We start from the raw sequence: 16,216 nt of genomic DNA, 5'->3' as shown, positions 1-16,216 counted from the left end.
TCCCGGCTTTGTAACAAGAGAAAATGTGCACTGCATTCTAAAATGTTTCATTTTTGAGAAATGCTGTTGACAAAAGCATGCCAGCATGGGTCGACGAGATTCGTTTCTCACTGTCCTTTATGCGGCGGTATAAGATGCAAGGTTGTTTTTGTGGTCACTTTCTAAAGTTTAGGTTGAATGAAAATTGAAATCAATATTGCAAGATCAAGCACTTTTTTTCAAAAAACGTTAGTCAAAAGTGTTAGAATGTAGATGGGTAGTGAAATACCAGTAAGCTGTATGTATACAGACTTACATTTTGGCAAAGTTTTTTGAATTCTTAGTTTGGTTTCGAAGTGCAAAACTTCATTCATCACAAACATTCCTCTTGAACGACCGAACATTGATATGTGGCAATGTTTTCGTTCAGCAAAATGATTTGGCAACAGTAATTTATAGGCTAGCATGAGTATGTAGGTGTCGTTAGACCAACTTAGTATTAGTGTAAGGTGGTGTACAAAAGCCAATACTCGGAACCGCTCATGTTCACCATGTCACGCTACAGGCAATGGAATATAGGGAGTGGCAACCTCTTTGTATCGCCGTGGTCTGACTCTGTGTCAATGAGAGGGGAACATAGTCAATCGGATGCTTATTCCTAAGTGTGCCTTGTCGAGTAACTGCCTTTGGCGTTGCATCAATTTTCAAATTTGTGAACAAATAAACTAGGTTAGGACCACATATTAGGGTTATGATGAAAATAAGGTTTCCCTTTTAACGTTTGAAGATAACAGCCACTGGCGTTATATTTCACAAAATGGCTCGCAATACAAATCACACGAACATTTCAACAACATTTTGTAAGCAGCATTTTTCATTTTTCAAAAAACTTGACTCTGGGTCCGTATTACAGAAGCATCATAAGAATTTTTAAACATATTTTAACTTGAGTGTTAAATTTGGACTTGATATATTTCTTTAAAAAACTAGTTCCCTAAAATGAAGTTTTCATTTTTAGCTCGACTATTCGAAGAATAGGTGGGCTATACTACTCGCCCCGGCGTCGGCGTCCGGTTAAAGTTTTAGGGCAAGTTGGGATTTTCACTTATAAGTCCAATACCATTCATTCAATTGAGTTAATACTTCACACAGTTGTTCAGGGCCATCACATGATGAGGTTAGATAACTCCATATTATTCTTTACACAGATTATGGCCCCTGATTGACTTTGAAACTCAGGTTAAAGTTTTAGGGCAGGTTGGTATATTTATGCCCCCCTTCGAAGAAGAGGGGTATATTGCTTTGCACAGGCATGTCGGTCGGTCGGTCGGTCCGTCGGTTGACCAAAGCTTGTCCGAGTGATAACTCAACAATTCCTGGACGTATGGTCATCAAACTTCACATGAAGGTTGGGCCTGACCAGTAGATGACCCCTATTGATTTTGGGGGTTATCAGGTCAAAGGTCAAGGTCACAGTGACCTTTAATGTTAAAACAATTTTAAAGCTTGTCCGAGTGATAACTCGACAATGCCTGCACCCATGGCCCTCAAACTTGACAAGGAAATTGGGCCTGAGCAGTAGATGACCCCTATAGTTTTTGGGGGTCATCAGGCCGAAGGTCAAGGTCACAGTGACCTTGAATGTTGTCCGAGTGATAACGAGACAATGCCTGCACCCATGGCCCTCAAACTTGACTTGAAGGTTGGGCCTGACCAGTAGCTGACCCCTATTGTTTTTGGGGCTCATCTGGTCAAAGGTCAAGTTCACAGTGACCTTGAATGGTAAAAGGTTGTCCGAGTGATAACTCAACAATGCCTGCACCCATGGACCGCATCATTGAATTGGAGGTTGGGCCTGACCAGTAGATGACCCCTATTGTTTTGGGGGGTCATCGGCCCAAAGGTCAGGGTCACAGTGACCTTGAATGGTAAAAGGTTGTCCGAGTGATAACTCGACAATGTCTGCACCCATTGCCCTCATAATTGAATTCGAGGTTGGGCCTGACCAGTAGAAGACCCTTATTGTTTTTTGGGGTCATCGGGCCAAAGGTCAAGGTCACAGTCACCTTGAATGGTTAGAGGTTTTCCGTGTGATAACTTGACAATGCCTGCACCCATGGCCCCCAAACTTGACTTGGAGATTGGGCCTGACAAATACATGACCCCTATTGTGTTTGGGGACATCTGCCCAAAGGTCAAGGTCACAGTCACCTTAAATGGTTAGAGGTTTTCCGTGTGATAACTTGACAATGCCTGCACCCATGGCCCTCAAACTTGACATGGAGATTGGGCCTGTCCAGTACATGACCCCTATTGTTTTTTTGGGGACATCTGGCCAAAGGTCAAGGTCACAGTCACCTTGAATGGTTAGAGGTTTTCCGTGTGATAACTTGACAATGCCTGCACCCATGGCCCTCAAACTTGACTTGGAGATTGGGCCTGACCAGTACATGACACCTTATGTTTTGGGGGTCATCAGGCCAAAGGTCACAGTGAACTTGAATGGTAAAAGGTTGTCCAAGTGATAACTTGACAATGCCTGCACCCATGGCCCTCAAACTGGACTTGGAGGTTGGGCCTGACCAGAAGATGACCCCTATTGTTTTTTGTGGGTCATTGGACCAAAGGCCAAGGTCACATGTACCTTGAATGGTAAAAGGTTGTCCGAGTGATAACTCGACAATGCCTGCACCCATGGGCCTCAAACTTGACTGGAGAATTGGCCTGACCAGGAGATAACCCCTATGGTTTTTGGGGGTCATCTGGCCAAAGGTCAAGGTCACAGTGACCTGGAATGGTAAAAGGTTGTAAGAGTGATAACTCGACAATGCCTGCACCCATGTCCCTCAACCTTGACTTGGAGGTTGGGCCTGGCCAGAAGATGGTCCCTATTGATTTTAGGGGTCATTGGGCCAAAGGTCAAGGTCACAGTTACCTGGAATAGTAAAAGGTTATCCGAGAGATAACTCGACAATGCCTGCACCCATGGCCCTCAAACTTGACTTGGAGGTTGGGCCTGGCCAGAAGATGGTCCCTATTGATTTTACGGTCATTGGGCCAAACGTCAAGGTCACAGTGACCTTGAATGATAAAAGGTTGTCTGAGTGATAACTTGACAATGCCTGCACCCATGGCCCTCAAACTTTACATTTAGGTTTCTGGTGACCAGCTGATGACTCTGGATTTTGAGTTAATAGAGTCAAAGGTCATGGTCATAACACACTCTATCCTCACACTTTAATGGTCATAATCTTAAAACTGCCTTAACGGCAACAAATCAGCTGTCATTTCGGTCCATGCATATTTCAATTGTCCATATAATCCTGACAACATGGCGCTCAGGGGGGGCATAATGTTTGACAAACATCTCTTGTTATAAATAACTTCTATACCCTTTGTTCAATTGACCTTATACTTCACACAGTTGTTCAGGACCATCACACAATGAGGTTACACAACTCCATATTATCCTTAATACAAGTTATGGCCCCTGATTGACTTAGGTTAAAGTTTTAGGGCAAGTTGGGATTTTCACTTATAACTCCAATACCATTCATTCAATTTACTTAATACTTCACACATGAGGTTAGATAACTCCATATTATCTTTTATACAAATTATGGCCCTTAATTGACTATTGGACTTAGGTTAAAGTTTTAGGGCAGGTTGGGATATTTATTAATAACTTCTATACCCTTCATTCAATTGACTTAATACTTCACACAATTGTTCAGGACCATCACCCAATGAGGTTACATAACTCCATATCCTTAATACAAGTTATGGCCCCTGATTGACTTAGGTTAAAGTTTTAGGCAAGGAAAAGTTAAGGACAAGTTGGGATTTTAATAAAAAAACTTCTATACCTTTCATTCAATGCACTTAATAAAATTTAAAATTATTTACGACCATCTTACAACAAGAAACATAACTCCATTTTAACCCTAAATACAAATTATGTCCCTTGAATTTTTTATTTTTATTTCTTTTAACAGGCACATTTTTACATTCTTAACCAGTTTTTTACCAAGGAAAAACAAGGAGGGCTATACTATATGGTCATTGATTTTTTATTATTATTATTATTTTTTTAATTTTATTTTAATTTCTTTTGAAAGGCATATTTGTATATTCTTTACCACATTTTCATAATGGGTAATCAAGTTATTTGAATGACTTGCGTCATTTTTCAGGTGGTTGGAGGGCAGCATCAAAGTCACCTTATGTATTGAATGATTTTAGTTAGGTTTGACATAAATAGACCAAACTTGGTAATATTACATTGTTATTGTATTCACTTCTAAGTCAAAGCGGCGAAGTCGAGCGCGCTGTCTTACGACGGCTCTTGTTAACAACCGAAGTGTCCACATTTTAATTGAAGAATGTACAATTAACATAACACTTTCTTTAAATGAAATAAATCAGTTAAGGAAATTGTTGAATTTAAGGAAAAGATAAAATTTTAACTGAAGATGCTTCTGTAATATGGCCCCAGATGTACAAAAATAATGCATAAACAAACAACAAATTCACAAATATTATTGTGTTGAAATTTGAAAAAAAAAAAATGAAAATCTACTATGAAAAGTCAAAAATGCGATTGTATGAAAAGCTTCAGAAAATTCATTTTGTTCATGCTTTTCGATGAAATATGGGGTTTTAACAGTGAAATAACAACAACAAAATTAGGAGTGAAAATATCAACTTTCAGAACTACTTTTAAAGTCCTTTGTAGTAACTTCCCGTGATCAAAAAAGAACACTAATCTTTGAACCAGTAAATGTTGGCAAAAAAATGTTTAAAATTTAAAGAAATGTTTTATAGATATATAATTTGAAATTAACAACTTTACGTTTATTACCGGTTATCCCGTTTTTCAAACGTTTTCTTGATCTAAAAGCTGAATGTTCGAACATTTGCTTTCATACCAAACACATTACAGACGAAAAGAGCTGTTCGAACATAAATAGAATTTTATATCATCGTTCAAATGTATTTTGAACTGTTTCCCGTTGTAATACGCAAAACGAGCTTCCCGAAAAATTCACACAACAATTTACAGATAATCCGATATTTTTTTTACCCCACCCACGCCTCAAAGTTTGTCAACAAAATACGAGCGAATAATGAACTATCAGAATGAATAGCAGAGAACTATATCTCAACAAACCGGAAATAGAAAAAAATACAGCTATAATGTTGCGTGAGGGGCGCCCCACGGGTAGCGGCGTTAATAACACCCTTTTCAAAGAAGGGGGTAATTAAGAAATAAATTAAAAACTAATAAAACTCCGAAAATAAGCATAAAAGAAACATATTTTTTTTATTTCAGTGTAAGATTGTATCAAATTTCACTCGTGATCATTGAAAAACTATATTTTCACTCGTGGCTTCGCCACTCGTGAAAATATGTTTTTCTATGGCACTCGTGAAATAAATTACTATCTGACACTGATATAAACAAATATCCTCTATTTATTTTTATTATCAAACATGTTAAATCTGACGATCAGCAGCCATATGTACAAAAATAATGCAACTCTGAATTGCAATTTCATGCTCTACCAAAAAAAATGCATCGAAAATTTTGAAAATATAGAAAACGCACTATACTCTTTATTTCACACAAGATTTCATGAAAAAAAAATCAAATCTTCATAATGTTGAAAACCTATAAGTTAAAGAGGGATCTCAAGATTTCATAAAAAAAACTATTAGCTTCATTCTTCAAACAAAATTATTGGCTTCTTAAAACTCAAACACCCAGATTTCAAAACCTTCAACATTTGTGCTCTGAAACTAGCGTTCACACCAGTTTTCATGAAAAAAAAATAAAATCTTCATAATGCTCATGTTCAACAGATCAACATTTGAAGCAACACTCACAGATCTCACAATCATAAGCCATGTGTACACAAATAATGCGGAATGAAGTCCATGAAACATGAAAAAATGGTCTACTGCTGAAACTGATTTCACATAATTTTTCATGAAAAAAACAACAACTCATTATCTCATGTTCAGAGTATATGCAAGCCAAACTCACAGATCTCATAACCATGAGTCCTTTGTACACAAATGAAGCAAACTCACTTCAATACAATGGTCGACGCCGAAAACTTGGTCTCTTGTCAAAATATTTAAAATTACTAAAATTTTCATGAAAAATCAAAATGTTCATAAAACGCATTCAAACACTCAAATATTTCAAAATCTTGAGCCGTTTGTACAAAAACAATGCGGAATCAAGTGATTATTCTGGAACTACTTCGTATGAGCGTATAAATAAAAGGGGTTAAAAAATATTCTTAACAATTTAAGCACAATTATAATGCGATGCGCATTAATTTTGACCATCGGGTATATAAGCTGCACATTTTCAGTTTTCGTCATTCCAGCAGCAAGCTCTTAGCTCACAAGTGCTGTTAGTCTGCTGGGAGCCCAAAGTGGGTGTGAACTTCTCAGATTTCCCCTCGCACTTCAAACTATGAACTCGGTGCATCAGAGATACAGAATAAGAACAAAATATCTGAGAGGTTTTTTGACCTTCTGGTTTGGACATGAGAACCGTATGTCGAGATACCTCTTAGTTTTTCGCTCTTGAGTCTGGCCAAATCATGTTGATGATCGCTATGACATCGGCTGACAAATACGATAAATCTCTGTGATAGCCATTAAATCATATACAATTCAAAAGCGATCTTGACAAGTGATTTGTTATTGCGTCTGGTGGCATGAGCATAGAAGTATAGCTTCGACGACATTTGTTTCTCATTGCTCAATATGCTACGGTCTTGGATGCTAAGCAATGATTTTGTCAACCTCGCAAAAAACTTATGGAGGTGTCGTTAGACCAGCTTAGTATTGGTGTAAGGTGATGTACAGAGCCAATACTAGGAACCGCTCATGGTCATCATGTCGCGCTACAGGCAATGAAAGATATGGAGTGGCAACCCCTATGCTCACGAGTACCCCTTTTCTGTACGCAAGTGCATGCATAGAGCGTGGACGAAGTAAATGGGGCACTAGTCCTAAGTGCGCCTGGTCGAGTAGTTGCCCTTAGTGCTGCCTCGGTTTTTCAAAGAATTCAAACCAATCGCTTCTTTGCTCATAAGTTGCGATACAAACATGGAAATGCTTTCTGAGATCATAGTTAGCATTTCCTACATGCAAGTAAAGCAAGCAAGCTTGCCTCTATGTGCTTAAGAGGTGTGTTTGAAAGTGAACTCTGTAGCCTTCTCTTAGCTCAAAAGAGAAATAAGTCTACATAGTTTTCAAGCCTAATTTGTGGTTGAGGGTATTTGAAGTTGATCGCAGAAATCCCTTCTTTGATCGGACTATGCGGCTGAGGCACCCGATTCTTGCCCCAGTACAGGCCTTCTTGTATCTGAGATCACTAGTTCGGCGTTATGCCTACAACAAGTCAGCAATGCTCCGTTTGTTACACCCGAGTAGCCCAGCACTCTACATTGTAGGTGTAACAAATTGTAGAAGGTCGCCTGGGAGGCCTCTAATGGGTGTTGACTTTGCGTAGTGAAATTAGGTTTTGGGCTCAGAGTTACCATTTTCCGATCTTGCTTGTGCGGTGGGTAACCTGACCAATGCCAGTCACAAGTCTGGATGGAAAACAACCACATTACATAACAAAGATACTTTTTACATTGAATTTTTGACATTATAGCTATTGTAAACTTTTAATTGTGTTTGTTTACATGAAAACAATTGTGTTATGTATAATTATGTATATTGATATGTTTCCAATGTTATACATGTTTATACTTTGTTATCTGCTTACATATTGAATAAAACAGAAACTGAAATTAGAAGCATTAGTTGTGTTATTTGTAACTTCTTTTATCATGAGAAAAGATCAATTGTTATTCAAACGGGAGTGATCACTTGACGTTCACGATAAAGCAATTTTTGAGTTCATCTCATATTATCAAAATTTTCAAATTTAAAAAATGGTATGATTTTTTTCAAAATTTGTAATCCTTTGCATATTGGTAGAAACAAAATAGTTCAGTGTTATTAGTGCATTATAATTGTTAGCACTTAATACTCGAGTATCATTTATTTATTCATTTATTCAGTTGATGTCAAACATGTCAGACGCAACTTTAAACTTGATAAAACAGTTGGCAGATCGTATGCAACACAGTGAAACTCAATTGTTGCACATGAAGAGTATCGTACAATTATTACGAAAAAAGGTTCTGTTGGGAATACCAATTGTGTTGTGCTGGAGTCTTTACGGTAGAACATTGTGAACGACATGAGCTTTTGAACATTTTCTTGCCAGCTTGCTACTGCCGAAACTGTTACAAATATGTGTGTTATTGTAATGAACCAAAATTGTGAATGAGAAACTATTGTTTGTCGTGCTTCTTTCACCGATTTGAGAATCTTGGCCGGCTAACCCGACGTGGTTGAAAAAAATCAGCAAGATATTTCATTTTTAATTTTCCAATGTTTTGCTTTAAAATGTTCAATTAAAAATCAGCGCTTTCAATTTCCAATTTGCACACCTATCCATTCCCCTCGTCCCTCGTGGGACTAAATCCACTCACCACCGATATTGGATTGTAACTCGTGATCATAGAAAACTACATTTTTACTCGTGGCTTCGCCAAATGGCTGTTTGATAATAATATGTTACTTCATTTTATTAACACAGTAATAAACAGAAATGCAGAAAATCATGTAAAGCGGAGCATTTAATTAAAATAATTTTTTGATCAAACTTATTTTGCACCTCAAACACCTCTAATTGAAACTGTAAAAAGAAATGCGGCTATTATAATCCGATGACATTTCTAACTAGAAATGCAATTTTCTTTATTTATTTGCATACACATGACTATGCGTAACACAGATTAAGACCACGGATGCGGAAAGCGTCTAAAAGGAAGACATGCAATACAACAAAGCGCTTTGAGTAGCTCTATGTCTAGCTCAGGTATGCTATTCGAAGTTAGTTTGGAGTGGGAGTACTCGGTAGCTTTAACGTATAAATAAATAAATGAAAGGAAGACATAAGGGCAAAATTTATGCAAAGACATCAAATGTGGCGTTGGCCTTCAACAAAAGGTTCAAGCTCATGGATAACATATTCGACAATTTCAGGCCTCACAAAAATTGTTTCGGGTCACTTACCATGCAGGGCGAGTGAACCTGAACTTCTACTCGCCCTGCACAAAAAATACTTGCCCAATGTTTTCAACAAAATGTTCGAACATAATTAGGTGACACTGATTGGCAACCAATCAAATAATCAAATTTACTTTCAAAGACGTTAACCTTTGATCCGCTCGATTATCGTAACAGTGTTCTCTCACCTAATCCTGCGCGATTCATTTATAAAGAAGTCGGGAACCAGATCATATATTGAATTTCTATTCGCCCGACCGCGATATTCACTCGCAGTTGCGAGCTGTCGAGTGGATTCGTCGAAGTCTGAGTCGCGGGAGCGACAACGATGGTAAGAATTTAGTTATTTTGTTTTAATTTCATTACGAATAACCGGCCTTTTGTTTATCGTTGAAAATGAGGCATGTTGTTCATTGAATTTTACAATTTTAATCACAGTCGAACATTTTTACCGATTTTGAATAATTTTGTAGATTTGTTCGTTTGAAACAGATATTTACTTGCAGTTCCTTTTTTTAAAATGTCATCATTTGAACTGCATATACTTATAAATACACTCATTTTAAGCTTGCGCGTTGTTTTACATGACTCGCATTTTTTAGGGGGTGGAAGATCTGAAGATAAATGCGACCATAGGGCACGAGCGTAAGCCCAAAACGAAACTTTCTGAGTAACCGTCCATGCAGCTTGCCAAAAGGCATTTTTGACTAAAACACTTGCACACTTATTTATTTAATTTTGCTTTAATTAATTGACATAATGGACATCTTATAAACCATACGATTAAAGAAATTGGTGTGTTTAATTTTGCATCGGGATGCCAGACGGGATTTTCCAGCATAGCTAAATTCGAAACTGTTCAATATTCAATTTACCAAATTAATGGTTGAATTTTTAAGCGGGTGTCAAGTTATTAAAAAGTTCCATCTAAAGTAGAGCTTGTTGCTTCAAATAAAATGCTAGAACATGAGTCGTCCTGCACGTTGTGCACACCTATGAGGGAATTATTTAAATTTCCTCATTGATTTAAGGTTTTCAGGAGAAGAAATGAACTGTGCTAAATATAGCCAAGACCTTAAATGTATGAAGACGCTGGAAACACGTGATCTTCATGTTTGATCGATTTGGTGAACACGTGTTGCACATTGTTTTGGGATCATTTTATCGGTAATTGAGTTCTGGAGCGGTCTCAAAATTCGTCTTTGATGCCTTAGTGAAGTTTAAAATCGACCATGACTATACCAGATAGGAACATCTACTCTAAATATTTATGCGAAAAGCTACAGAAACAAGCTCAGAAGCAAAAAATTAAAACATAAACAATGGCACTGGGTAAACGCCAAAGACATAGAACATAAAATCACAAACAAGACAATGGAAGAACAGCACAAAGCTCCATAAGCAGCACAGTGCATAAAAGACTAGGTATGTTTATCATAAATATTATGCCATGACATAAGTATTTTTATATCCTTCGAGCGATTTCATGAAGCGGTGAAATATATAATACGTCTTGATAAAGTGATATATATTCGGGAAGCATATACACACTTACAATTACAACTTTTGCAATGGGGGATAAGTGGAATCATATTAAAGAACCGATTTTGTTCTAGTTATGCCCCGTCTAACAATCACATTATGAGGTAAAGTTCATACCAGGGGCCCATGACAAAATAGCTGAGATTAACTCTCTTATCTTTTGACTCCAAACAAAATGAGTTGGTGCATTGTAATTGCCAATAGAAACACACTTTTCTGTCTTAAATAAGTATCTTAAAATAAAACGGTTATCAACTTATTCGAAATGAAATATATTTATAATTTTAATTCATATGTTTGAGAAAACCCCTTGTTCAAAATTTGAAGCTTATTCTTATTCAAGTGTAAATTGAAGTGGTTTGGGATATACTTATGACATGTCATATACCAGATTAAAAATAGAATTGTAGTTGTATTTGTGAAAGAGGATGAAGTTTTAAATTAAAGATCCTGTTTGCTATCATTTGTAAAATCCAAATAAAGGATGCAACTTCAATACATAAGAAGTATTGACACCACTTGCGTAATTAGTATACGACATAATTGTAAAGTAGGTTCAATGCGTCTGAAAGAGATTTAAAATTATAAGTAAATAATAATAAGAAGAACGTTAAGTTAACGTGTTCAATGCTGTCCGATTTTCAAATTGAAGCAGTACTAATACATGTAGTTACGTATGAGGAGATATCCATAGTGTTGACGAAAAACCTTGTTTCTAAAGTGAGTCTTGTCCGGTTTTATTCCGATTTCGAATCTGGCGGCGATTACGTAGAAATCACCGTGTTTCGTGACAAATTGTTTCCTGGTAAGAAGCATCAATTATATTTTCCGTACTCCATGACCTCCTTTCTTTAATTTTCATCGTGTGTTTTTTTTTCCATTTCCAATTCGTACAGAGCGGAGCAAAAACGCTATTGAAGGAAACCTTACGATAAAACTAATTTTAACAAATGTGAAAAGCGAGCAAATAGAACTTTGTTTATGTCAAAATGCACAACATTTTGCAATATTTTCTCATACAATATTGGTAAAATGCTAGATGTTGCTGTAGTAGAGCCTTCCTGACAACGGCAAATTGGTTCAACCAACTAAATGTCATCTGAGGCTAGATATGCACATTTAGATATCTACTACTTGTTTTTAATGTATTAAAGTATTTAATATATGCGAAAACATGTACTGTTTTAGAAAAAAGTTACATTGATCATGTTCGATATAATGCTTAATGTGTACACAACATCAGCTTTACACTTTTCTACAAAGTGGATTGATTAATAGATCGCCCTAAAGCGAGTGTATATGAAATCAACGTTACTCCCCGCCCCTTATCCCCTGTACGCAGCTTGTGAATAAACCTTTATTCAGTGGGTAAGGTTTTTGAATGCCTAGGTTACGATTAATACATATTTGTTTCGTGTGGTATGTAATATTATAGGCATAACGTTTTATCTCAAACCATTTTCATCGCACAGTTAATTTTAACATATCAATAGTGCTTGAATTGTTGGAAGCGATACTTTTAAATGTATGAATGTTAACGTTTATCAAGGTTTTGTAAAAAAAAAATGTTTTATAGTCCATAGTGCAACGGTCTTGCTTTTCTGACAATTATTGTTTTGTCTCCTTTTGGAATAAAGTAACGATAGCTTATTGCACAGCAAAGACGAATAGACGAATGCATGCATCCAAACTCAGGGAAAAACATATCCAAACCTACTCTATATTATTTGGCAGTGGAATCGAAACGTCCTACGAAAAAATGTATATCATCAACTTTTTGTTTCTAGATTTTTCGTACAATAAGCTGTTCTATATAAGTGCCTATCAATTTTTCATTAAAACCATATCTCAATATCTGCATAAACTAGCACCAGGTGAACATTAAGATGGTTAAACCATAATTGTTTAACCACAAATACTCGTCTACACTAAAACAGCGTCAGCAAATTAAAACCAACATTTTACCGACATAAAATGAGAAAATATTGCAAAATCTATAGTTTGCGCGGCAACGGCGCATAAAGTCTCAAATTTTCACTGTCTACACTTGTGACCATCATATTCATCGAATCCCTCCCACACACCCACTCCGATATTATGATATGTTTAAAAAAATGCAGAATGATTGTTATAATTTTTCTGATGTTTTTAGTTAAATGATATGATATAATACAATGATATCTGGAAGTTTAATGCATGGGCTTACTGTACGTTGCGCATCAAGTTGCGATTGCATTGCAGTACAAAGTCAGCATTTATTCGTTAAACTATGCCTATGGTACTTGTCACGCGTTCGTAGCATTATATCATTTACTGGTATATAACCGATAATGTGTCGGGGGGAAGGGGTAAATAGGTAATAATTGTGTTTTTCTAAATGTGTGTTAAAGTCATATTCAGTAAGAAGATATTATTCATTAAACTACAACACGTACAGTATTCATACAACAGCTCTTAATTGCGTTAGAAAACAATAGTTTACATATATTGTTGTGCGTGTGGTTAAGAATCAGCCGCCTGGTTAGATTAGCCAGTATGATCCAATGATAGTTCTTTGGCTGTCATGGGTTTAAACTCCGCATCGGGCGTACTTATCCTTAAGGTTTTACTTAAGTATTCGGCAAAAAAGTAATAGATTTTCAAATGCTTTGAAACGAATACGGGAGAGTAAATCCGCAACGTTTTCTTAAAAAAAATTAAACGCCTGGACCGAAATTGACTGGTTAATATGACTAACTTTTAAACTTATTTTGCAAATAAAACACATAATATCATATCTTAGTGAGGCCTACTATCGATTTTATAGGCCAGTATTCGGCTTCATAGTAATTAAAGGATACTTGAGTTTGTGAAATCCGGGATTTGCAAACACAAATGTTGTGGTCGTTAATACTAAAGATCAAACAGCTTTTTACGCTACATCGTTATTAAGTATTCAAATATTTACACACTGTTATATGCACAATTTTAAACTCAGCTTTGGTCTCCCCTAAAATGTTATTACTGAGACAAAACAATGAACAAACGGCCTTTCTCTAATTCACCTTTATAATAAAAACAATTTTCGTTTGATTTTGGTTACAACATATATATGTTTTCTTTCTATGAACAGAGGCTCATTATTTATGCATTTTTTAACATTGGATATATATGTATTTAGAAAAACCATTCCGAAAGAACATTTTCCGGGTGTCTGTTAGATTAAGAATGAACGCATTACATGAAAATACACTCAAAAAATTTATTTTTTTACATGTCGACACCATGTTTGTTAATTAGTTTTTGTGAACAAACACATTTTCTAACAGTTTTAACTATTTTTAAATGCCATGCGCTCTCTGTTTATTTCTCTCTCTTTGTATAACAAATTGTATAATGTAGGTATAGAACACCACGCCTGAACTATGAGTAGGTGTTACATTAATGTCAGCGTTTTATTATATATCAACAGTGTTGTTGAGCATGTTCTGTGTCTTCTGGAAATATCAAATGAGTTTCTCGGTACCTTATAATACCATCATTAAAGTACGTGTACTATAACCCTTTGAATAAATTTTTGCAGCGATTTTTAAATGCTACATTTTCGATTGACTTTATTGTCCAATGACATCCAAACACCGAAATACAACAAATTTTGTGTTACTGTCAATGTCTTTCTACATATAAAATGATACTTTAATTGTGCATAGTTGTTGTAGAAATCACGAGTTAATACAGAAACACTTTAGCTTACCCCTTCAGACTAAAGGTGTCGTCTGTCCACGAACATGAATTTAGCTTCCAAATCACTCCCCGGTCCATATAACACAATTTTACACGGTAAAGCATTGCTAAGTTGTAGTGTAGGAAAATCCACCTAAATCAATTTAAAAATGAAAGTCCTACATTTATACTTATGTTTAAGATTTAAGACCTCCACACGTCAGATGTTTTACCAGAATCAATATAAAGGACTCTTCAATCATAGCAGTGTGTTGATGCTTTATATTTCAACAGTAAATGATAATTACAAGCAGTTTGTTAAAACAAATTCAAACCATCAGTTTTATATTAAGAATAGTTTTGGCCAAACGTTTGCACCTTTATATCATAATTATAAACTCGATATTAATATTTATAATAGGACTAGTGTGTTTTTATTCAATACCGCATATACTAAGTGCATACAAATATCAGTTTGCGAATTGTAAGGCAACGTGTTAGTACCCACAGTTATCAATGTACAAATGTACTGTGAGTTGCAAGAAACGCCCCGTTGTCACAAGTATACATGCACACATTCTTTGAGTTGCAAGAGAACGCCCCCGTTGTAACAATTATCCATGCACATATTACTGTTGCAAAAATAACGTTTCGTACCCACAATGATTAATGTACGCATACCCGTGTACGAGCACTTATATGTAATATGTTTACTTTAAATGTGATAAAATTCAATATTTGCTAATAAACCCTGTTCTATAGGTGATGTTACAAATTGGACAGCATATATAGTTTATTCCAAGCATTATATTTATAGGAAACTCGTTAGCATCTGCGTCCCTTTCGAGGTAAGGTTGAGTTACTCCAAATTGTTCATGTATGCCTCAACAACATCACATGTAGTGCAAACGGAATGTTGTTCGTTAGGACAATAAAACAAAGACAAAACAATGAATTTCGATACAAGACAACCTACTAGGTAACACATAAATAACACAGTGTGTTATAAATAAGGTGTATATGACAAGACCATGATTATATTAAAGCCACAGCTTTAAAGATGCGTAGCCTTAACGCCCAAGTGACTATCATGAAGTCAACACAAACAACTTTACCAGAATGCACATTCGTCAACATTGCAACATCTTTGATCCTAAAATACAGTTGTGAACTCGATAACTCAATTGGACTCATCTGTGCACATATAGTGTTAATACGTTTTAACCTTAAAAGTTAATGAGAACGAAATAAAATGTTGACATATCTATGTAATATGTTTGAATTTATCGTGTAGTCGTATGACCCACGCAGACTTCTGTGCTGTTTGTCGTCTGTGAGTGTCTGTCTGATGTTGTTTTATATTCTGTTTTGGTTATCTGGTGTGGTTGCGTGTCTCCCTAGTTCCGTTACCTGGTAATCTGTGTTAGTTATTTTATGTGATTGTGTGTTTCCCGTTATATTATACTCAGTGTCTGTTATCGTGTGTGGCTATTGGCTTCTGTTGACTTGTTATCTGTGTTGGTTATCGTTAGTGGCCGTGGGTCTCCCGTTTTCTTAAGTTGTGTTTGTTATCATGTGTGGCTGTGTGCTTTGTGGTCTATATTATGTAACATGTATGTCTCCTTCTGCCTTCTTATCTGAGTAGACTGTCTAATGTAGTTGTGCGTGTCCCGTTGTTTGTCTCCCGCTTTCCTCTAATCCGTGTTGGATATCTTTTGTTGTTAAGTGTCTCCCATTCCGTGTCTGTCTGGCTTCGATAATTGTGCGTGTATACAAGGTCAAGCGTATAATTTGGGCTGCTGTGCTTGACCCTGAAGATTTTGTTGTAAATCTAGGTAGTATG

The 16,216-nt window shown here is 36.2% G+C and overlaps 1 protein-coding gene across 1 annotated transcript in view; it reads right to left on the bottom strand.

The window, feature by feature from the left end:
- The window catches only part of LOC128233872 (uncharacterized), a 47,850-nt gene extending 33,360 nt beyond the window's left edge, over positions 1-14,490 (bottom strand). The window contains exon 1 of the mRNA XM_052947737.1: positions 14,405-14,490. Within this exon, the coding sequence (XP_052803697.1) occupies positions 14,405-14,472 (68 nt within the window). The 5' untranslated portion in view covers positions 14,473-14,490. The remainder of the gene's footprint in view (positions 1-14,404) is intronic.
- Between the last annotated feature and the right edge of the window lie 1,726 nt (positions 14,491-16,216).

The sequence above is a fragment of the Mya arenaria genome, chromosome 5 (assembly GCF_026914265.1).
Source record: "Mya arenaria isolate MELC-2E11 chromosome 5, ASM2691426v1".
NCBI lineage: Eukaryota > Metazoa > Mollusca > Bivalvia > Myida > Myidae > Mya > Mya arenaria.
This window is presented reverse-complemented; position numbering and strand designations above follow the sequence as displayed.